Source organism: Schistocerca americana, chromosome 11, assembly GCF_021461395.2.
Source record: "Schistocerca americana isolate TAMUIC-IGC-003095 chromosome 11, iqSchAmer2.1, whole genome shotgun sequence".
In the NCBI taxonomy this organism is placed as follows: domain Eukaryota; kingdom Metazoa; phylum Arthropoda; class Insecta; order Orthoptera; family Acrididae; genus Schistocerca; species Schistocerca americana.
The window spans coordinates 76970517-76995892 of record NC_060129.1 but is presented as its reverse complement, the minus strand read 5'-3'; the positions used below and the strand labels follow the sequence as shown (position 1 = coordinate 76995892).

The following is a 25376-nucleotide window of genomic DNA, read 5'->3' as shown; positions in this document are numbered from 1 at the left end:
CAGCAGTCCTGTTTGCTCTGCAGGATTAACTGCAGAGCCCGGGCCCGCAGCCATTTAAAGGCAACCAGATTAGGGAAGGATGATGCCGGTGTCATTGCAGGGCTCGCCGGCGGTCCCAGATTATTTCTGAAATCTCTGGTGTCCACCAAGGGACTGACTTACGCCTTAGAGTACTTGAAGAACAGGGGACAGTTGCCTCGGCAGCACAAACAATGGCCATAGTGACCTCGTCCACTGCCAAATTAATGTCACCAGGAAGCGGAGCAATGGCCAAAGTAGCTGACGTGTAGGCTGCCCAATCAGCTCCACGAAGAGACCATCATGGCAGCTGGTCAGGGGGTTGGGATTGAAGAAGAGAAACCAGGATAGGAAAGTGGTCGCTACCATAGAGGTCGTCGTGGACCTGAGGTATGGAAGACGACCTGGGCTACTAAGACAGAGGTCAATGGCGGAGTATGTGCCATAAGTCAAGCTAAAATATGTGGGAGCACCAGTGTTAAGGAGGCAAATGTCCTGCTGTGCCAAAAGAGCCTCAACATTCCTACCCTGGCACGAGATCTGGGCCCCACCCCATAAATGGTGGTGGGCACTGAAGTTCCCCAAAAGGAAGAATGGCGGGGGGAGCTAGGCGAACAAGGCAGCTAGGTCAGCAAGAGGTACAATGTCATCCAAGAACATAAACACAGACATCGCCAGGCACCCTGTCGTATTCTACGCGGTTCTTATAGTAACCCCGGTAGCCACAGAGGGAGGGGGTCCGCCGAACAGGAAACCAGGTTTCCTGTAGGGTCAGGCAAGTGGCAGGGAAGCGGTACAAAAGCTGTTTCAACTCAGCAAGGTGATGGAAAAAACCACGGCAATTCCATTGAAGGATAATGGTATCCGACTGAAGACATGAAAGAACCTGGGGAGGGGGGGGGGGGGGGGGGGGGAGAGACAGGTCACACTTTAGAAGCGCTCGCCGCCGCCACCAATTGCTAAGTAGCCTGATCAACTTCCATAGGAGCTGTGGGTCGAGCAACATCTAGCTCCTGAGTGGATGCTAGATGCTCCACATCATCTTCAGGTGCAGTGGTGAACTCCTTTTCTGTCTCTATTCCCTCCTCTTTCTGCTTTTTCTTCTTTTTGGTAGGGTCCCATTTGTCCTTCGGTTTATCAGACTGGGTGGGCTTTTCCGACCCAGTCTCATGGACCGAGGAAGGCCTGGAAGCCCTACGGCTCTCAAGTGGTGGCTTTTTCAGCAAATGGCTGACATCTGGAGGGGCAGTAACCGTGGAAGGGAGGGCACCAAGCGATCCCTTCCGCACGAGGGGAGCCGGAGGAGGTGGGCACTTCTCCAGCTCAGAGGTAGGGACTGCAGTCCCCAAGGAAGGCGAGGTTGTTACTCTCGATGTTGAAAACAGGGGAGCAACGGAAGAGGGTGTTCCCCCAACTATCAGGGGGGGGGGGGAGGGGGGCAGGAATAGACGGCTGGGCTGGAGGGCCCACAAAAAGTGGCTGAGCTTGGGGGCTCATCGCCAGGGATGGCGACATCGAAGCTGTTGCAGCTTACGTTGATGAAATGAGCACAGGGTGAAGTTGGTCATACTTGCGTTTAGCCTCTGTGTAAGTAAGCCTGTCCAAGGTCTTATACTCCATAATCTTCCGTTCTTTTTGATAAACTACGCAGTCTGATGAGCAAGGTGAATGTTTCTGTCCCCAGTTGACACAAACAGGGGGTGGTGAACATGGGACGCTGGGGTGGGAGGCACGTCCACAATCCCAACAGGTAGAGTTGGCGTCACATCTCAATGACATATGCCCAAACCTCCAGCACTTAAAGCAGCGCATGGGAGGAGGGACGTAAGGCTTAACATCACATCGATATATCATCACCTTGACCTTCGCGTGCAGGGTGTCATCCTCGAAAGCCAAGACGAAGGCAGCGGTGGCGACCCTACTATCTTTAGGTTCCCTAAAGACACGTCGTACAAAGTGGACACCGCGGCGTTCCAGATTTGCACGGAGCTCGTCGTCAGACTGCAACAACAGGTCACGAGGAAAAATAAGTCCTTGAACCATACTGAGGCTCTTATGAGGCGTAATGGAGACTGCAACATCACCGAGCTTGTCACAAGCAAGCAATGGCCGTGACTGTACTGGGGATGCTGTCTGTATGAGGGCTGCTCCAGACCTCATTTTAGACATGCCCTCAGCTTCTCCAAACTTGTCCTCTAAATTTTCCACAAAAAACTGAGGCTTTACGGTCAGAAATGAGTCCCCATCTGTTCAGCTGCAAACCAGAAATCGAGGAGAATATGTCTCACCAGGTAATTTAGACCGCCGTTCCTCCCCTGGTGTGGGCAGGAAAGGGAACGATTGGGGGTCATACATTAAAACATTGAACTTTCCTTTCTTGTGCTTGTGCACTATTCGTATTTCTTTTCATGGTGGTCCCACGAGCAGCTACGGAAATGAATGTCCACCCAGACAGAGCCCCGCTTGCCTGGGTAAGCCTAATACAACTGGGGAGGGGGGGGGGGGGGCGGCAGGTTCCCCAGAGGTCGCCCGCTAGCAACAGTTCTACCTCAACAGCCATTCGTCTCCTCGGTGCGCAGCACACCTTGAGATTGAGGTTTCTTTTTATAGAGGTTTATACCATCCTCACGACCCAGGCAGTTAAAGCCAAGATCCCCGGGCTCTGTACTGTGCAACGTTCCACCGTCGCCTTACGGTGGGCATTGAAGCACGCTCAGAGATTATGGTATTGAGGACTGGTGGCGCTTCCAGTCCCCAGCTCAACTAAATGCTGAGCCCCCTGATGGGTATCTGAGTTTCTCAGGCAGTGTAGCGCAAGATGTCTCAGTTTACAGTGACATCAGAGCCTATATTGTTTAGACTCGTGCACTTCCACAGTTGCTCTGGAAACTTTATTTCTGATTTTATGACATCTACTGTTCAAGATTTAATTCATTATTTAAAGCATTTTTGCTATAAATATTTGATGCCTGATTTAAAGTATTATTATCAATTCCTGTTTGATCTGTTTTTGCACCTTCCCGAGATTAACTAGTATACTATTCAGGCTTTACTGCTACTGAGGTTTACTGTACAGTTTAACTAGCTGCTCCTATAATCTTATTTTGCAGCAACTAAGGTAGTTGCTGTTATCTTGAAGACGTAAAAAACATTGTCTTGAATCTTATGTGTTACTGTATTTTAAGTGAATCTGTATTTTTAAATAAATGGCATTTAGCACTGTTATTGCAACAAATAATGTTCAACGCCCTCTCACCCAGTCCTTTCTCATCCAAACTCAATAAGTGCGAAGTAGCACACAGACCAGATTCATGATTTCCTGTCAGAAAGGTCACAGTATGTAGTAATTGACAGGAAATCTTCAAGAAAAACAGGTGTCATATCCATCATTCCCCAAGGAATTGTTATAGGCCTTCTGTGGTTCCTAATCTACATAAATGATTTAGGAGACAATCTGCTGTCATTTACCATCTAGTAAAGGCATTAGAAGACCAAAATCGATTTCAAAATGACACACATATCTGTATGGTGCAAAGTGGCAATTGTCTCTGAATAACGAAAAATGTGAGGTCATCCAGCTGAGGATGAAAAGAATTCCATGAAATTTTGGTTACACAATAAATCAGACAAATTTAAGTTTACAAATGAACTAGATACATAGGAATTACAACTACACACCACTTAAATTGGAATTATCACACACTATCTAGTGGCAAAGGCAAACCAAAGACTGTGTTTTATTGGCGGAACACTTACAAAATGCCACAGGTCCACTACAGAGACTATCTACTCTATGCTTGTTCATCCTCAGCTGGAATCTTGCTGTGCTGCATGGGATCCTCAGCAGATAGGACTGACACGACACTAAGAAAGTCCTGAGAAGGGCAACTCCCTTTGTATCGTCAGTAAATAGGGGACAGAGTGTCATGGGTATGACAAGTAATTTGAGCTGGCAACCATTAAAATAAAGGCATTTTTCATTGTGGTATGATGTTTTAATGAAATTTTGATCATCAACTTCCTCCTCTGAATATGAAAATGTTGTCACCATACTACATGGCATAGAGCTCTTACATTAAGATTTAAGAGTTAATTTTTCCACACACACTGTTAGACAGTGAAACAGTATAGAAATAGTCTGAAGTTGGTTTGAAGAACCCTCTGCCAGGCATCGAAGAGTGAATTGTAGAGTAGTCATGTAGAGGTAGAATTCTAGTCACAACTTGGGAGCCAACCGTTCAAAGATTTGTTGCATATTCAAAATTGTATACTGATTCTTACGAAGAACCGGATGTGGCAGATGAGACAAATCTAGAAGGCATACTACAAGGATGTGAATGTTGATCTGATAATTCCTATACTGTTTATCACTACAGAAATTTTACATGAAAAAGGTTTAAAAACTAATTTCTATGGGAACTGTGAATGTGGCAATGAAAGTGTAGAAGTTAAAGTGATATTTCTGAAATCCATACTTGCACACCAAATGCCGGACGCTGTGGCCGAGAGGTTCTAGGCGCTTCAATCCGGAACCGCACTGCTGCTACGGTGGCAGTTTCGAATCCTGACTTGGGCATGGATGTGTATGATGTCCTTAGGTTAGTTAGGTTTAAGTCGTTCTAAGTCTAGGGGGCTGATGACCTCACATGTTAAGTCCTATAGTGCTTCGAGCCATTTGAACAACACCAAGTGAAAGTGATAATTCTTCTGTCAAACATGAATATGTTTTCAGACTAACAAATGAACCAATGGTTATTCTACAAACCAACCTGTTTAAAACTGTGACCTGCAACTATCTTAATTTTTAATTGCAAAAAGTAACACCAAAATTGAAAAAAGTAAAAATAAAACATTGATTTTACCAATGTTCATAATTTATGTATAGCTTAGTTTTGTAGAGTACCATAAACTGCATTAAGTACAGGGTGTACACAAAGTCCAAGAACATTTTCAATTATTTATTGCACAAGAACCAAACATTGTACAGATATCATACGTCATTTTAAAGAGAAACCCTGAAAGATTTTTCACGTATACCACCACAGCATAGTTTAGTAATTTGCCAATATTCAGCATTAGTCGCGAACATGGCGAGTTCAGGTGTGGAGCGAGCTTTCTGTGTGTTGGAGTTCAACAAAAACAAGTGTGCTACAAATTGTTTAACTGATGTTTAGAACCAAGTATGGTACAAAGCTTCCAACAAAGAAGGCCATTTACCACTGGTGATTTGCTTTTGCCCGGCAAAGAAAAGTGGATGTCCCAGTGTGAGTGAAGTGAATGTAGAGCACGTGCGAGAGACATTCATAAGGAGTTCAAGGAAATCGGAGCATCATGCATCCCGTGAACTCGAAATGGCTCCATTGACAGTGTGGAAAGTCCTGCTACAAAAGCTGTGTATGACACCATTCAAATGTGGAGCTAGTGCAGAAGCTCAATGACGAAGACAAAGACAAGTGTTTTGAGTTTTGTTCGCAGTTGCAACATTGAATTTGAGCGTGATTCCCCAAAGGTAAATGTTTTTTGTGCCTTGTCACGTTGAAAATTGCATGGGCCATTCTTCTTCACCGAGAGCACTGTCACTGGATATTCCTACTTGGATATGTTGCAACAATGGCTGATGCCTCAAATGCAATCAAACTCTCCGTTCATCTTTTAGCAGGATGGGGCTTCACCCAATTTTCATCGTGACATTCGTGGATTCCTGAACACACAGCTGCCGCATCGATGGATCGGCTGTGCTAGAGAAGGGGACAGCTGTTTCATGAAATGGTCTCCCCGATCACCAGATCTCACTCCGTGTGACTTTTTTCTGTGGGGACACATCAAAGATCTGGTGTATGTGCTCTGGGAGAGAATACGGCGAGCGACTGCCACAGTTGACAATGCCATGCTCGGATGGGTATGGCAAGAATTCTATTACCGTATTGACACCTACCGGGTCACTAATGGTTCACATATCGAACGTTTGTAAAAAAAAACTTTCAGAGTTTCTCTTTAAAATGCAATATGTATGACATCTGTTCAATGTTTAGTTCTCCTGCAACAAATAACTAAAATGTTCCCAGACTTTATTTACACCCTGTATTTGCATAGGTCTTGTACAGAATCACCAACCACATATCTGGTCTTTTGTGCCAAACTGCATCATGGAGAACATCATGATAGTAATCCTTTGTCACTGTTCGCCCTTCCGGTGTCTATGCACAATTCCATGGACATCAAATAAGGCAGTCAGCACAATCTTGATTTTGCTTCGCACCTGCTGCACTTTCTTTGGCCCTGAAGACTCAGGATGCTTCCATTGCAATGGCTGTCTTTTTGTTTCTGGGTCGTACCTGTACACCCATGACTCATCTCCAGTTATCATGGTGTTCAGAAACCCAGTATCAGTGTTGGTGGTGTCCAGAAGATCCTGTGCAATGTCAAAACGGAAGTCTTATTGTTCTGGCAACAACAACTTTGGCACGAATTTCACAGCCACTCAGTGCATGTTCAAATCATGCAAAATTGCAGGTGCAGAATCTTTACTCACTCCAACCTCTTAGGCAATCTCCCGCACAGTCAATCGACGATCTGCCATCACCAAATTTTGCACCCTCTCAACAACAGCTGCACTCCGAACAGTTTGAGGCCTGCCAGAATGCTGGTCACTCTCTGCTGATGTGCGGCCGTATTTGAATCAGTTGAACCACTCCTTAATTTGTGTTACACCCATCGCATCTTCTCCGAACACCTGTTGAATCTTACGAATTGTTTCACTTCGAGAATCACCAAGCTACTGACAAAATTTGATGCAGTATCTTTGCTCAACACTTTCCACCATTTTGAGAGAATCAGTAATCCAACGAACACGTAGTGTAGCATCTCACTCGGCAACTGACAGGCAGCAACTGACACGCTGGAAGGCGGGGACCAAATCTGTGCATGCATATAAAGGTCTCTTCCTTTACTGTGTCCAGTGGCGCTGTGCTATCGTCTCTGTTTTGTGCAGGAAAATCAAAGGTTGAATACTTTTTAGACAGTCCTCATAAGGAGTGTGAACAGTGTGAGATGTTGAGTGCACTGTGAGGGAAACCAAGATGTTTTGCACGCTTGCGAGACTGTGTTATCAGCACCTGACAATTAGGAAGCTGTTTCACTGTAGGTGCCCATTTGGTCAGCTGATTCAGTTGTGCAGCAGTATCCAGATTTGTGGGGCTTTCAGATATGAGGGCAGGCATACTCATCATGAAGGTTCTGTTCAACCACATACAACCACTGCAAGGGAGGATCGCTGCATTACACACAAAGCACATTTTAGTCTCTTCACAACTGTGCCTACCAGCTGAGAAAAAGTTATAGGCTCCCTGTAACATTCTGTCATCCTGAACCACTGTTCGGAAACTAGCAGCAGCCGGACTAGGAAATTGCTATACTATGGGTAGGCTGCCATTAACACCACAACAGAAATCACTGGGTTTTGAAGTGTTGCCTTGACTGGGAAGCACAGCCAGCTGGAATGCCTCGGAAGAGATCACGTTCTTCCAATGTTTTTGACTGGCACAATAGTGTTACTCCTGACATCATTACGTGCACAGCCATCATGTGTGACTTCAAGTCATGTCTGATAGTGACTGGAAGAACTATGATGGCATAAAAGTACGAGGGTGGTTTGAAAAGTTCTCGGAACAGAAGAGAAAAAAATACATGACTGAAACTTTTTTTTATTTTTCAATGTAGTCTCCTTGCAGATTAATGCACTTGGTCCAACGATATTTCAGTACCTTGATCCCATCTCGAAAATGAGTTGCCTCCAGACCTGCAAAATAGTTGTCAACTATGGCTAACAATTCTTTATTTGAAGTGAATCTTTGTCCATCAAGAAAAATTTTCAGTTTTGGAAAGAGATGAAAGTCTTGACAGAGCCATATCGGGTGAATAAGGTGGTTGTGGCAACAATTCATACATTAGTTCGTGTAATTTTGTCATGGCGATGGCACACAGGGAGCGCATCAACAGTCGTGGCACCAATCTTGCAGATAATATTTTCGTTTATAATTCTTCAGGTAAAATGTGATATACCCTTTCAGATGACATCTGGCAAGCGTGAGCAATTTCACGCACTGTCAATCGGCAGATCCTGCGTGACCATTTTGTGCACTTTTGTAATGATTTCTGGAGGAAATCTTGGCCGACCACTGCGCGGATCATCATCTAAATCCTCTTGATCAAATTTAAATTCATCTGCCCACTTGGCAACAGTCGAATATGAAGGAGCAGAGACCCCAATGTATTCTGGAAATCGACATGAATGTCCTTTGCTTTCATACCTTTCTTTACGAAGTACTAAATCATTGCTCGAATCTCAATTTTTTTGTATCTTCACAAATCACTATGTGGGAACAACAACAGAGCCACATCACTGCCACAGCTCTCTTCCAAGAACACTGCTGCAGCACATGTTTACAGGCAGCACTCCAATGAATACCATGTGAACTACTCGTTGCACTAGTGCTGACCTCTCATGGTGATTTGAGCACTTTTCAAACCACCCACGTACACCAGAAATGTTCTGTGCCCTAATGCATTACTTCTCATGCGACAGTGTAGTGGTACTATTTTTCAACAGGACAATGCTCAAGATATGGCATGCCTCTATGACTGTTTGTCTGATGCTGAGGTACTCCTGCGGCCAAAAAGATTCCCAAATCTGTCCCCCGTACATAAAGGGAGGAACCAGCTTGTATGTCAACTCTTTCCCAATACCAGTATCAACATTACCTACAACCAGTTACATTAAATAGTTGTGGGTCAGCTTGCCTCAGGAGCACCTGCCATCACCTTATGGAACTCTTTCCAACCAAATCAGTGTAAGCATGCAGCCCAGAGAAAGTACATCGTCATACTGATAAGTGGCCTCATATCACCAATTTCTTTGTAAATTTGACTTGATACTATAATCACTGAACTAATTTGACATACCACAAACCTGCGAAGTCTCATTTTGTTTCTTGCTCCCCTTCTGTGTGCTTCACATATTCTGGGAGCCAGTGAATTTATCTGGGCAACATTTCAAGTTTTAGGTAAATTATTGAATGGCTGAAGTATTTCATTCTTCATGAATTTGAATTTTAATGACAGGTTTTTAATGCCAATAAATTCTTGGAATTTTTAGAATCCGTACATTCTTGTGTGGTGCAAGGTACTTTTCATAATCTATATGGAACCTTTAATTTACTGGCTGAAAATTCTCATCCTCACAGCTCTGGGTCGAATGTATTTCGGCTTACAAGACTTATTTTCTGACAACATTACATTGTAAAACCATATTTCTTTCATGGATTATATTTAATTTTGTTCAGACAAGTGTCTGAATGCAATATTAGTCATTTAGAAAAGAAAATGTTAACGTACTGAGTAGTGAAAAATGAGTGACTATACGACATGGCTCTTTAGCCGAACAAATTCCCTTGTGATACGATTGACCCTTAACGACTCAAATCTTTTGTACCCCTATGCATTTTCACAGTTAGACTACAACTATGCTACCTATACCAATTATTTTAAATAATAACATTGAATAGTCTTAAATGAGTCAGTCATTTCTACAATGAAGCAAATAAATTTCTTACTAATTAAGAGGCCCTGCTAATCCTTTGATGCCTTTTCTTTATGCAAAATAAATTTTTCTTGAATGCTTCCACCATTTACTGGTAACGCATGACATTTTAAATCATAGTCTGGGCCATTCATCATAATGGTCCACAGAGAATCAAAAGAAAATATTCTCTCAGAACAAAATAAATTATTTTTTGCTGTGTAACTAGCTCAACACACATCTGACCACACATTCTATATACAATATATTATGACTCATACTCATTTACGGCAGAAATTAAGACTCATCTCACATTAACTCACCCAAATCTCATTTAGGAATTTAAATATTTTTGAGAAAATATAAAATTCTTTATAAACTTAATGATTAAAGAAATTATTAACTATCTTTGTGACAAGTATTGGCAAACTAATTTAGTCATTCAACATTTCGCATATATGCGCAAGTACAATGTGTTGAGACTGAAGTATCAAGGATGATTTAGCACACACAAATATTATAACGTTTAACAAATTTCCCACCCATTAAGAATCTTGGCAGAAACTTACATGTATCAAAGATTCACTGAAAAGGTAAAAAAGTCCAATGTATTCTTCTCAGTTGCGTTAATCAGAAGTTATTGAAAATAGGAATATTTCATAAACAACCCACGCCGTCAGAATTTATACTTCTACTAAGTGTCAATGCAAGGCATCCATCACATATGCACTATATAAAATGTTTTATACCAAAAAGGGTCACTGAGAATAGGTTTACACATATTGTTAAAAGTCCTGTTCAGATTCTACTCAGAACTGTCAGCAAATAACAGATCACAATCCAAGTCAAGTTTAATAGTACAAGAATAGTGGAAATTATTAAGGACACTTAGTGGAAATTATTAAGGGCACTTAGTGGAAATTATTAAGGGCACTTAGTCCAAGAGAACTCTCAATATATGCCTAATCTCCTGCAATACATCCTTTACATTAAACAACCAAAGGCATTTTTCCTCATTCTATATGCAATAAATCAGAGATGTGAATGCTTACAGTATTCTCAGTTTCATCCTCATGCAGTTCAGGATCCTCTTTGATAAAGTCCGTGGGGCAGGAGTTCCCCTCTGGATCTTCAAGAACCTGGAAAAAAAAAAAAAAAAAAAAAAAAAAAAAAAAAAAAAAAAAAAAAAAAAAAAAAATTCTCTCAATTAAAGCTGCTCTCCTGATATGGATCTCAATATTTCTTTCTTGTGAATCTCATCCATTCTTTCTGAGATTCTGATCACTTATGCTCAAATACATTTAGAAACAATTTTATTGAGCCGCTTTTATACCAACACACATTCCCATGATTTCAACTTGTGCTAAACTGCACTACAGAGATCCAGTTCTTTTTGCTATGCAGCATACTTTACAGCAATTACTGATCTTTACCTTTATGTGCTGACCTAATAGTTTGCTGCCTCCATCACCTCGTCATTTACCACAACTTTTGTTCCATATTTAATGAACTCGCCTACTAAGTGCTGTCCAAGTTTGCAAAATTAACAAATTCTCATGCTTACAGCTCTGGGTCGAATGTATTTTGGCTTACAAGACCTATTTTTGAGGAAATATAAAATTCTTTATAAACTTTACGATTAAAGAAATTATCAACTATCTTTGTGACAAGTATTGGCAAACTAATTTAGTCATTCAACATTTCGCATATATGCGCTAGTACAATGTGTTGAAACTGAAGTATCAAGGATGATTTAGCACACACAAATATTATAACGTTTAACAAATTTCCCACCCATTAAGAATCTTGGCAGAAACTTACATGTATCAAAGATTCACTGAAAAGGTAAAAAAGTCCAATGTATTCTTCTCAGTTGCGTTAATCAGAAGTTATTGAAAATAGGAATATTTCATAAACAAACTACGCCGTCAGAATTTATATTTCTACTAAGTGTGAATGCAAGGCATCCATCACATATGCATTATATAAAATGTTTTATACCAAAAAGGGTCGCTGAGAATAGGTTTACACATATTGTTAAAAGTCCTGTTCAGATTCTACTCATAACTGTCAGCAAATAATAGATCACAATCCAAGTCAAGTTTAATAGTACAAGAGTAGTGGAAAATTATTAAGGGCACTTAGTCCAAGAAAACTCTCAATATATGCCTAATCCCCTGCAATACATCCTTTACATTAAACAACCAAAGGCATTTTTCCTCACTCTATATGCAATAAATCAGAGATGTGAATGCTTACAGTATTCTCAGTTTCATCCACATGCAGTTCAGGATCCTCTTTGATAAAGTCCATGGGGCAGGAGTTCCCCTCTGGATCTTCGAGAACCTGAAAAAAAAAAGCAAATAATCTCTCAATTAAAGCTGCTCTCCTGATATGGATCTCAATATTTCTTTCTTGTGAATCTCATCCATTCTTTCTGAGATTCTGATCACTTATGCTCAAATACATTTAGAAACATAATTTATTGAGCCGCTTTTATAGCAACACACATTCCCATGATTTCAACTTGTGCTAAACTGCACTACAAAGATCCAGTTCTTTTTGCTATGCAGCATACTTTACAGCACTTACTGATCTTTACCTTTATGTGCTGACCTAATAGTTTGGTGCCTCCATCACCTCGTCATTTACCACAACTTTTGTTCCATATTTAATGAACTCGCCTACTAAGTGCTGTCCAAGTTTGCAAAATTAACAAGTTCTAATGCTCACAGCACTGGGTCGAATGTATTTCAGCTTACAAGACTTATTTTCTGACAAAATTACATTGTCATTTCAGCTGTTTCCTTTGATTTCTCCTTCTGTCCAGACATCACCAGTACCTTTCACTGGACCAAAGATACGGGAGATTTAGAGCTCAAGCTTCATCATCATCTGGGTGTAATACTCTAGGAGTCAGTCGTATAAATCAACACTGGGAATGTAACTGCATAATATGCCTTGATTTCAGTTTTTCTGGGATAGCGTGTGATGTCAATTGTTGTTGTACTTGCAAGGTTGTGGATGAACGAGGGTTGCCCCGAAAGTAATGCTCCACATTTTCTTTCTCAGCCAAAACGTATGCTACATATGCAAAATGTTACGTATGCATAATCTAAAGTCTCCTGAGTGAGCATGCCAAATTTCCATCACTTCCATCAGACAGTTTCAAAATGGCATCTGTAGGTGATGTACATTACAAGCAGTATGCCTTCATTGAATTGCTCACTGCAGAGGAAGAAACTATGGGGAATATTCAACAACGCTTGCGCAAACTATATGGAGCATCTGCTGTAGACAAAAGTACAGTCAGTAGCTGGGCATGAAGAGTGAGGTTGTCAGAAGGCGGTTTGGTGGAGCTCCATGAATTGCAGCTGTCGGGAGACCAACAGCTGTCACACTTGACATGTTGTAGTGGGCTGATTTCATTTGTGAGGACAAACACATTACGACTCTGCACTTTGAGGACAATGAGGTGGCGAGTCACATAGTGAAGCACTGGATCCACCATCAGGACAAGGATTGATACAGACAGGGTACCGAGGCCCTTGTCTCGTGCTGGAGGAGGCCTTAGAATGGGATGGAGATTACGTGGAAAAATAGGGTGTGTAGATAAAATACCATTCTCTTGTGTGCATAATCCTCATTCTGTTCAATAAACAAAAAATTGCAGTACATTACTTTCTGGGCAACCCTCGTACTAATGCTCCATTGTTTTATATGCAGCTGTATGTTGCACCCATATTTAAAAATTTCCCTAGGCTCAAAAATAAAATTCTCAGCTTGCAGTGAAGCAGTCTGCACTAGACCTCTCGAAAGAATCAAAGAACCATTATGTATGTTTTCTCAAGATTACTGTCCAGGTCAGTTCCATCTGTCCTGTTGGTTACAAACCTCACTGTTACCACCATCCCATCTCTGGACTTTGCCATGGCTGTACAAAACTGTCCTTTGTTCAGTCTCTGTATTTTCCAGTAAAGTTACCACCTTTGCTGTGTCTTCTAATTTATTAATTAATATGATGAATATTCTTGGACAAGCGACATAAGCTTCTCATCAACCTGTGCAGGCACTGAAACTTTTTCATTATAAATATTTTAGGTATTACCTCGCCAATCTGTCCGCTACAGACCAGTAACATGGTCAGAATGCAAAAAAAGGTTGTTTATCATAGGAACCCTTTTACTGACTCATAACATCTTAGTACAACTTTAATTTTCTACTGGAAGTGCTGTCTGAAATAGTGTTCACTGTTAAAACAGAAGCAAAATACAAAGAGAATTGCTGCAATAAATGGTGGATTTCAAATAACCTTTACCCTGGTTTTGACAGATTTAAACCCATCTTCTTCAGAAGAACAAACAAACTTCACATTAGTAATTCATCCAGTAAAAGCTGTCTCTACATTACATGTATCAGCAACAGTTTGCATATCCATATGTAAAGATTAAGGGCCCTAGAATCAAGAGCTTCTCACATCAGTAAAACCAAACACTTAAAACAACACACCACATTAGTAACTAGCAGTAGGGTCTGCATGTAGCAACTAATATGGTCTTATTTTAAGTGTGTGGGATATATTGACCATTGCCAACACAGACAGAATGTGGAGACAGCTTTTACTGAATGAAGTATTATTCTGATGTTTTTTGTCCTTATGAAGAAGACAGATTTAAAGATTATTTGAAACCCATCATTTATTGCAACTGGTTGGCTTCCTTTTATTCTTGCAGTTTAACAACTGCACATACCTTATTATAGTACTGCACTGACACACAACTTGGTTGGTTTGTGGGATTAAAGGGACCAGACTACGATGGTCATCGGTCCCTTTTTCCAAAAAATTAAAACCGCCCACAGAGAATAAAAAAAAAAACGAACAGCAGGAAAGACGTCAGACGACACAGGACGAGAAAGACTCCGACAGAGATCAGACAAAACAAATTAAAACACACAGAGTGTGACGGTGGTTGGCCGACCATAAAGGAAAAAAAGAGGAAAAGCCAACCACCAAGAACACATTAAAAACTCAGTTTAAAATCGGAGGCTAAAAGCCAGAATTAACACTAAAAAACATAAATACTCAGATTAAACTATAAAAACCCCCAGCCCGAATAAAACGCAAAACTAAGTCCACCATGGCAGAGTCATCTAGTAAAGGGGCAGGGAGCGTATCAGGCAGCGCAAATGTCTGCCTGAGCACAGTTAAAAGCAGACAAGTTAATAAAATGTGCACCACCGTCAAAACCGCCCCACAGCAACAGAGAGGCGGGTCCTCACGACGCAATAAATAACTGTGAGACAGTAGGGTGTGGCCAATGCGGAGCCGACAAAGAACAACTGAATCTCTGAGAGTGGCTCGCATGGATGACTGCCACACACGCGTCGTCGCCTTGAGAGAACGGAGTTTGTTTGGCGTGGGCAGACTGCGCCATTCAGTGTCCCAAAGCGAGAGAACTGCACGGCGGAAGACTGCCCGCAAATCAGTCTCCGGGAGGCCAATGTCCAGGGTGGGTTCACTGGTGGCCTGTTTGGCCAGGCGGTCAACACGTTCATTGCCCGGGATACCGACGTGACCGGGGGTCCACACAAAGACCACAGAGCGGCCGCAACGCGCAAGAGTATGCAGGGACTCATGGATAGCCATCACCAGACGAGAACGAGGAAAACACTGGTCGAGTGCTTGTAAACCGCTCAGGGAATCGCTACAGATAACGAAGGACTCACCTGAGCAGGAGCGGATATACTCTAGGGCACGAAAGATGGCGACCAGCTCAGCAGTGTAAACGCTGCAGCCAACCGGCAAGGAACGTTGTTCGGAATGGTCCCCTAGAGTTAGCGCATACCCGACACGACCAGCAACCATCGAACCATCAGTGCAAACAATTCCAGAGCCCTGATACGTGGCCAGGATGGAATAAAAGCGGCGGTGGAAAGCCTCTGGAGGTACTGAGACCTTCGAGCCCTGTGCCAAGTCGAACCGAAGGCAAGGGCGAGGAACACACCGAGGGGGTGTACGCAGAGGTGCCCGGAAAGGAGGTGGAACAGGGAAAAACCCAAGCCTGGAGAGAAGCTCTTTGACGCGTACGGCGATCGGACAACACGACCGGGGCCGACGGTCTGGCAGATGGACGACTGACTGCGGTAACAGGACACGGTAATTTGGACGCCCGAGCAAGCTAACAACATGGGCAGCATAAGCAGCCAGTAATTGTTGGCGTCGTAACCGCAGTGGAGGGACACCTGCCTCCACTAGTATGTTGTCCACAGGGCTGGTGCAGAAAGCACCAGTGGCAAGGCGTATCCAGCTATAGAGGATTGGGTCCAGCACCCGCAATGCAGATGGGGAAGCTGAGCCATAAGCCAGGCTCCCATAATCCAGACAAGACTGGATGAACCCCTGGTAGAGCCGGAACAGGGTAGATCGGTCGGCGCCCCAGCAGGTGTGGCTCAAACATCGCAGAGCATTGAGATGCCGCCAACACGCCTGTTTGAGCTGCCAGATATGAGGCAGCCAATTCAACCGGGCATCGAAAACCACACCCAAAAACCTGTGTGATTCCACCACTGAAAGAAGTTCGCCATTAAGGGAAAGCTGCGGCTCCGGGTGGACAGTACGTCGCCGGCAGAAATGCATAACGCAGGTCTTGGCTGCCGAAAACTGGAACCCATGAGCTACAGCCCAAGACTGCGCCTTGCGAATAGCACCCTGACGTTAAACAGCTGCAATGCCAGTAGAGCTGTAATAAAGGCAGAAGTCGTCAGCATACAGGGAAGCAGAGACAGAATTTCCCACGGCCGCAGCGAGCCCGTTAACGACTATTAAAAACAGGCAGACACTTAAAACAGAACCCTGTGGCACACCGTTCTCCTGGACGTGGGTGGAACTATATGAGGCTGCGACTTGCACGCGGAAGGTACGATATGACAGGAAATTGCGGATAAAAATTGGCAGAGGGCCCCGAAGACCCCATCCATGAAGCGTAGAAAGGATGTGATGACGCCATGTCGTATCGTACGCCTTCCGCATGTCGAAAAAGACAGCGACCAGGTGCTGACGGCGGGCAAAGGCAGTACGGATGGCCGACTCCAGGCTCACCAGATTGTCGGCGGCGGAGCGGCCTTTACGGAACCCACCCTGAGACGAAGCCAGAAGGCCCCGAGACTCCAGTACCCAATTCAAGCGCCGGCTCACCATCCGTTCGAGATGCTTGCAAAGAACGTTGGTGAGGCTAATGGGGCGGTAGCTGTCCACCTCCAAAGGGCTCTTGCCCGGTTTCAAAATGGGGATGACAATGTTCTCCCGCCATTGCGACAGAAACTCACCCTCGACCCAGAGACGGTTGTAAAGGTCGAGTAGGCGTCCCTTGCAGTCCACTGAAAGGTGTTTCAGCATCTGACAGTGGATGCGATCGGGCCCGGGAGTGGTATCAGGGCAAGCAGCGAGGGCACTGCGAAATTCCCACTCACTGAATAGAGCATTGTAGGATTCAGAAGTGTTTGTGCGAAAAGAAAGGCTCCGACGTTCCATCCGCTCTTTAATGGAGCGGAAGGCCTGGGGGTAATTCGCATAAGCGGAACTCATAGCAAAATGCTCTGCTAAGCCGTTTGCAATGACGTCGGAGTCAGTACAAACTGTTCCATTCAGTGAGAGTGCAGGGACGCTGGCAGGGGTCCGATTGCCGTAGACGCGTTGAATCTTGGCCCAGACCTGCGATGGAGTGACATGGAGCCCAATGGTGGACACATACCACTCCCAGCACTCCTTCTTGCCTTGGCGGATAAGGAGGCGGGCCCGCACACGCAGCCGTTTGAAGGCGATAAGGTGGTCTATGGAGGGATGTCGCTTGTGACGCTGGAGCGCCCGCCGGCGATCTTTAATCGCTTCAGCGATCTCAGGCGATCACCAAGGCACAGCCCTCTGCCGAGGGGACCCAGAAGAACGGGGAATGGCAGATTCGGTGGCAGTAACGATGCCGGTGGTGACCGATTGAACCACTGCATCAATGTCATCACTAGAGAGAGGCTCAATAGCGGCAGCGGAGGAAAACAAATCCCAGTCAGCCTTATTCATAGCCCATCTGCTGAGGCGCCCAGAAGAATGACGTGACAGTGACAGAAGGATCGGAAAGTGGTCACTGCCACACAGGTCGTCATGCACACTCCACTGGACAGATGGTAAGAGGTGAGGGCTACAGATCGAAAGGTCGATGGCGGAGTACGTGCCGTGCGCCACGCTGAAGTGTGTGAAGGAACCATCATTTAAGAGTGAAAGATCGAGCTGTGCCAATAAATGCTCAATGGTGGCGCCTCAACCTGTTGCCACTGACCCACCCCACAGAGGGTTATGGGCGTTGAAGTCGCCCAGTAAGAACAAAGGTGACGGCAATTGGGCTAGCAGTGCAGCCAGCTCATGCTGCGCGACATCACCATCCGGTGGAAGGTAAAGACCACAGACGGTAATAGCCTGTGGCGTCCACACCCTAACAGCGACAGCCTCTAAAGCTGTTTGTAGAGGGACAGACTCGCTGTGAAGAGAGTTAAGGACATAGATGCAGACGCCACCAGACACCCTTTCATAAGCTGCTCGGTTCTTATAATAACCCCGATAGCCTCTGAGGGCGGGGGTTCGCATCGCTGGAAACCAAGTTTCCTGAAGAGCAATGCAGAAGAAAGGGTGAAGGCTGATAAGCTGCCGGAGCTCAGCAAGATGGTGGAAGAAACCGCTGCAGTTCCACTGGAGGATGGTATTTGCCATGTCTGTGAAAGGCATGACGGGACTGGGAAGGCAGATTACGCCGCTGGGTCACCTGCTGCCTCCGATTGAGCACCCGTGCTAGTGCTATCCATGGCGTCTGAGGGACCGGCGAGATCAAGGTCCTCAGCGGACGCCAGAATCTCCACCTCGTCCACAGACGCAGAGCTGGAAGGTTGCGGTGGGGTGGCTGCCACTGCGACTTCCTTGGGCTTAGAGCTCTTCTTCTTGGATTTCTCACACTGCTCCTTGGGTTTAACTGGCTGGGAGGGCTTCACCGATTCAGCCTCCGGCACTGAGGAGGATCGCGAAGCCCTTCGACCAGCTGATTGTGGGCACTTACGCCACTGTCGGTTGTCAGCCTTCACACTGGTGGAAACCTGGGAAGGGAGGGACCCAAGGGACCCCTTGCGAGCGTGAGAAGCCGAAGAAGTTGGGCACTTCTCCGGCTTAGAAGCAGGGACGGACGTCCCTGATGGGGGGGGGATGGCGTTGCTCCTGAGGTAGGTGGCGCAGGAGCAACCCGGTGGGTAGAGGCCCCCACTGGCAAGGGGGCAGGAGGAGTTGTACCACTCATCGATCCGGCTGGAAGTTGCGAAACTGATGGGGTGAGCACAGGTGTTGCAGCAGCGGCATAGGTAGACGTCATGGGCACAGGATGTAGCCGCTCATATTTCCGCCTTGCCTCGGTGTAGGTCAGGCGGTCCAGGGTCTTACATTCCATTATCTTCCTTTCCTTCTGGAAGACCCGACAGTCCGGTGAGCAGGGGGAATGGTGTTCTCCGCAGATAACACAGATGGGAGGTGGAGCACATGGAGTATTGGGATGCAAAGGACGTCCACAATCTCGACATGTGATGCCGGGAGTGCAGCGACATGACATGTGCCCAAACTTCCAGCATTTAAAACACCGCATCGGAGGAGGGATATATGGCTTCATATCACAACGGTAAACCATCACCTTGACCTTTTCGGGTAAAACATCACCTTCGAAGGCCAAGATGAAGGCACCGGTGGCTACCTGATTATCCCTCGGACCCCGATGGACGCGCCGGACGAAGTGAACACCTCGTCGTTCTAGGTTGGCACGTAGTTCATCGTCGGACTGCAGAAGAAGATCCCTGTGGAATATAATACCCTGGACCATGTTGAGAGTCTTATGCGGTGAGATGCTAACGGAAACATCCCCCAACCTGTCACAATTGAGCAACCTCCGTGACTGGGCAGAGGATGCTGTTTTGATGAGTACTGAACCGGAGCGCATTTTGGACAAGCCCTCCACCTCCCCGAACTTGTCCTCTAAATGCTCCACAAAAAACTGGGGCTTAGTTGACATAAACGATTCCCAATCAACTCGCGTACACACAAGGAACCGGGGTGAATATTCTCCACTGCCTTCTTTTGCCATACGTTCCTCCCATGGAGTGGCCAGGGAGGGAAATGATCGTGGTTCGTATTTCTTGCCGTTGAGGTTAGACCTCGATCGCTTAGAGACTGCTGGTGGAGGCCCACCAGCGAGAGATGATGTACCACGCTTCATTGCGGGTCATCCGCCCTGATGCCACCTACTCCGACCAAGGGCCCTCCCCACGGGCGCCACCCAGCCGCAGCAATAGCCACCTGGCAGGATGGCCATTGCCGGGAGTCCTGATGCCCCAGGGAGACGGGCATCTACTCCTTGGCATACGTGGGGAGTTAACGGCGCAGGCATCAGTAGAGCGATCCCTGTGTTGTCAGGGGGCTACAACCAACAGGGTACATGGCGGCCCCACCACAATGGACTGGCTACCGTGCTGGATCTTAGGTGCAAAAATGTCCAAGGTCGTTGTCGCAGTTAAAAGCAACACTGCAGAGTGCAGCATGGTAATCGCACCCAGGGACGTATCCTCGCCCAAGAGATGGAAAACGAGTGGGACACCATTGCAACGACGAAAAAGCCGGCTAAAGGTCTCAATGCACGACGGATACAGTGCACCATGTAAGGCGCCCTTCCCCAATTGGCTCGCTCTTCGGAATAATTTAGAAAGATGGAGGTCAAACCCGAGAGGGGACCATCACATGAGGCCGAAACAGTTGAGACTCCTTTTAGTCGCCTCTTACGACAGGCAGGAATACCGCGGGCCTATTCTAACCCCCGAACCCGCAGGGGGATGACACACAACTAATTTCCACTTAACTGATTACAACATGAGAACTCGTATGACAAAAAATGTTCTGTTCTTTAGCAGGATGAAAAAGTCTGTAATGTCCTTTTGCTCAGCAGATGACAAGCTTGATTTCGCTGCACTGTTCTGCCATTTCCTAATCCACAAAATGTGAGATATATTGAAGAGCTGTATTACGTGCTTTTCTAGCACCCGTATACGATTATCGAGCTGAACCATGCTGCACGTTCATTGTCTTCACCATCTTCCTCATTCTCATCAGTTGCTTGAGTTGCAGTATCAATCATTTTGTCATCAATTAATTCTTCTTCTGTTGTGCAGTCAACTTCAGCTGTACTGATCCACTCATAAGTGACCTCAACATATGGTTGTAAAGACTGCAAATCTCTAAGAACTGCTGGTGTTTCTACGTATTGACTTTCATCACTTGTTGCACGTGCTGTTTCACCTTAATTCTCTTCACTTGTTTCTTTCATTCATTTTTTGACAAGATTTTTCAAATGTTGATGCCAGTATTTCCTCCCAAGCTTTGGAAATTGTGCAGTTTAAATCTTTTGCATGTATTGATTTCATAGCTTTAAACAAGCTGCTACCTTGTTGTATCCTTTCTAAAATTGATCCAGTGAATTTTCAATGATATCACCTCTTCAGCCACTCAGTGACACCCTCGTCCACGAGTTGGATTAGATACGTTAAACTGTCAGGTAGAAATAAAGTTTTACTACTACTTTTTTCACATTCATCTCATAAGGATGAGATGTCACATTGTCAAGTATCAATCTAACATGTTCAGGGAGGGTTTATTTATTATTTTTTTTTCATTCTGTAATGGTAGGGATAAACTAATCATAAAACCTTTTCTCAGAGAGGCTGTATTCCATCCATGCTGACTTTTGGTTACAATAATATACAGGTAGTGATGCCATATCACTGTTCTTGAGCACCCTTGGTTTTTTTTTTCTCTTCCAGTTACAAACAATGGCATTTTGTGGCTTCCATTAGCATTACTACAGAGATCAATAGTTACTCTATCTTTGGCAAGTTTTTCATGTATTACAGACTTGTTTTGTGCAGCAACAGATCTTGTAGGGAGCATTTTGTAGTTTAAGCCACACTCATCAACGTTATACATTTAGCAAGGTATCAGCTTTTGATGTTTAATAAATTTTTCAAATTCTGGAACAAATTCATTGACAGCTGTTTTGTGAGCAGACAGTTTCATACCAAAAATAATTACATTCCAAATGCCATTCCACCGATGTTACAGTTACAGACTTCGCATTTCCAATATTTCCTCCTAATCTTTCATACAAAATCAATATACCGGGCGATCAAAAAGTCAGTATAAATTTGAAAACTGAATAAATCACAGAATAATGTAGATAGAGAAGTACAAATTGACACACATGCTTGGAATGACATGGGGTTTTATTAGAACCAAAAATAAAATACAAAAGTTCAAAAAATGTCCAACAGATGGCGCTTAATCAGATCAGAATAGCGATAATTAGCATAGCAAAGTAAGACAAAGCAAAGATTGTGTTCTTTACAGCAAACGCTCATTATGTCCCCCATCATTCCTCAACAATAGCTGTAGTCGAGGAATAATGTTGTTAACAGCACTGTAAGGCATGTCCGGAGTTATGGTGAGGCATTGGTGTCGGATGTTGTCTTTCAGCATCCCTAGAGATGTCGGTCGATCATGATACACTTGCGACTTCCGGTAACCCCAAAGCCAATAATCGCACGGATTGAGGTCTGGGGACCTGGGAGGCCAAGCATGATGAAAGTGGCAGCTGAGCACACAATCATCACCAAACGACACGCGCAAGAGATCTTCACGCATTTAGCAATATGGGGTGGAGCGTCATCCTGCATAAACATCGTACGTTCCAGCGGGTGTTTATCAGCCAGGCTGGGGATGATGCGATTCTGTAACATATCGGCGTACCTCTCACCCGTCACGGTAGCAGTTACAAAACCAGAATCACGCATTTCCTCGAAGAAAAAAAGCCCAATAACAGTAGATGTGGTAAATCCAACCCACACTGTGACTTTCTCGTCGTGCAATGGAATTTCCACGACAGTTCTAGGATTTTCGGTAGCCAAAATTCTGCAGCTGTGGGCGTTGACAGACCCTCGGAGTATGAAATGAGCTTCATCGGTCCACAACACGTTACTCAACCAATCGTCATCTTCCGCCATCTTTTGAAATGCCCACACCGCAAATGCTCTCCACTTCACTGAAACGCCAGGTAACAGTTCATGATGCTGATGGCTTTTGTACAGATATCATCGGAGGGTACGCCTAAGTGCCAACCAAACAGTAGTGTATGGAATGCCGGTGCGACGTGTGACTGCACGAGCGCTGACTTCCCCGTGCATAGATGAACCCTCTACAGTCTCCAGTTCTTCCTGAACTGTCTCAGCAGCATTACACCTTGTGCTCGGTTGGCCACTACAGAGTCTATCGACTAAACAACCCGTGGATTCGAACTTCGAACTCATTCTCGTCACAGCTGCATTTGTCAACAGACCTTTACCCATTCAAATCCCCTTCCTATAGCGATAGGACCGTAACGCTGAACTAGCACATTCCCCATTCTGATAATACAGCTTCACTAAATGCGCCTTTTCAGGTAACATCAACATGCTGCGACTGCTGGCGCATCTGATTTCCTCTCTCATTACAGCTCCTTGTATACACGATTGTCACTGACATCTTGCTGTCCAGTGCCATCTGTCAGACATTTTGTGAACTTTTTTTTGTTTTTTGTTCTAATAAAACCCCATGTCATTCCAACCTTGTGTGTCAATTTTTACCTCTCTATCTACATTATTCCATGGTTTATTAAGTTTTTAAATTTATACTGACTTTTTAATCACCCAGTATTTTCTTTTACAATTAGTCCAGACAACAGAGTTTTGTTTTCTTCTCTCCTGCTCAAACTATACCCACAAAGCATCACCTAGAATTTCACTTTTGGTGTTCTTCAAAGTCTTACTTATTTTCAGTTCTCTCTCCTCATCAATCATCACTATCACTTTCATGAATTTTTCTATTTTTTTCCATTCTTTAACTGTTGTTTTGTCATCCCCTCATTTGCAGTTTTTTTAAAGAGACACTTCTTTAGCAAACCTTCCAAATCCTATCAGTTTCTCTGCTAAATACAGCATCACATGTTTACGTTTAGTTGATGCTATAATTTAATTTTACATACTCTGATATGTAAAAAGAACATGGGCACTAATTTATAAAATGAATTCAAAGTAACACTTACTGATCAGGTTAGAAGCAAGTTATTTCATACTAAAACTGATCGAACTACTGCATCTATCAATGGTCACCTGCCTACTTATCCACATCACAGAACTAACTGTAGTGACAGACGGGGTATGCACACAAAAACCAGAAATGGCATGGTCAGACTAAGTGGAGAATTGAACTATCCGAGGTCACATTAGCTAGGTTCTACTGTATCACCTTACCGTTGTTTCTTGCCACCCTCTCACTAAGTACCCTACCTTCCTTGATTTCCAACACTCCCCCACACTGTTGAGTGATGAATGTCTGATTACTGTCCACTCTTGTAAATTCTACAAATATTGGAGACATGGGTTATTTCAATTCCCGGAACATCTCCAAGATGTGTCTCATACTAAATATGTACTTAACAGTCTATATCCCTGCCTACAACAAATTATGCCACATGCTCATACCTGAGACCTGTCACTCAAGTTACATCTTAACCATGCAAGCCACTTTATGGTATATTAAAGAGTGTGCTTCTGGCACCATTACAAATATTTCCCACTTCCCAACAAGAGAGATGCAACTATAAAAACATCTGAAGATTTCAGATGTTTTTGTGTAGTTCAAGTGCTTGGGAAGAAGAAGAGTTGGAAAGCATCTTTATGGGTTCTACAGCCTCTGGTTTCACCATCGCAGTCATTTTGCGAGGCGTATATTAGAATAAATGTTACAATTTCAGACTCTTCTTACTGTGTCCTTTGGAAATGGACCTATGACACATGCTTCTCAAGGAAAAAAGTAAATAAATAAATTACCTAACAGTTTTGAGCCTCTCTCATGACACTGTATCATTTTCTGCTATGCACTACATAACAAACCTAACAATCAACTGTACTTCATTTACAGATCCTGTTTGACATGGGTAACATTAATATTTGTATTTTTTGTCCTCTTCTGTATCTGTATCAAATTCAATGTCCTGAATTATTTGTTGGATGTATTCCTACCTCTGTCTTCCCCTGAAGCTTTGTCGTCTACAGCTGTCTCCAATATCAAGGAAGTTACTCCCCAATGTCTTAACATGAGTCCTACCATCCTGCCCTTCTTCTCAGTACTTTTCGTAAGTTTCTCCTTTGCCAATCCTGTGGAGACTGCCTCAGTTTTTCAGTTCACACAATTTTCTGTGGTCTTCTGTAATATAATATTTCAGCTAGTTCAGTTATCTTCTTTTCGATTTTATGACTGTGTATATCCAGATATAAATTTAATATTCACCCAAGTTGATCTTATTTTCCAATGCTGGGTACTATTAGTGAAAATGCAAAGACTTAAAGTATCCAGAATTTATTATGGAATGTGGAACTGACCACTGGTTGTCACAGAAAGTGGATTTGCCAATATGAAAGACGGTAGGGAGTGCTGATTTGTCAGTAGATAGGTAGTATCATCAGAATGGGTTGATCAGAAGAGATCAGCGACTTCAAAAGAGGACTAGTCATTGGGTGTCACCTGAGTACCAAAACCAACAGGGACATTTCAACCCTTCTATAGCTTTCCAAGTTAACTGTTGGTTATCTGATTTTTAAGAGGAAAAACAAAGGAACATTA

General features: G+C 44.1%; 1 protein-coding gene across 1 annotated transcript in view; it reads right to left on the bottom strand.

Annotated features, from left to right (window-relative positions):
- The window catches only part of LOC124553576 (zinc finger protein 430-like), a 66618-nt gene that overhangs the window by 19912 nt on the left and 21330 nt on the right, over positions 1 to 25376 (bottom strand). The window contains exons 3-4 of the mRNA XM_047127422.1: positions 11855 to 11941; positions 10648 to 10734 (exon numbers count right to left, since the gene is read on the bottom strand). Of these exons, the coding sequence (XP_046983378.1) occupies positions 10648 to 10734; positions 11855 to 11941 (174 nt within the window). The remainder of the gene's footprint in view (positions 1 to 10647; positions 10735 to 11854; positions 11942 to 25376) is intronic.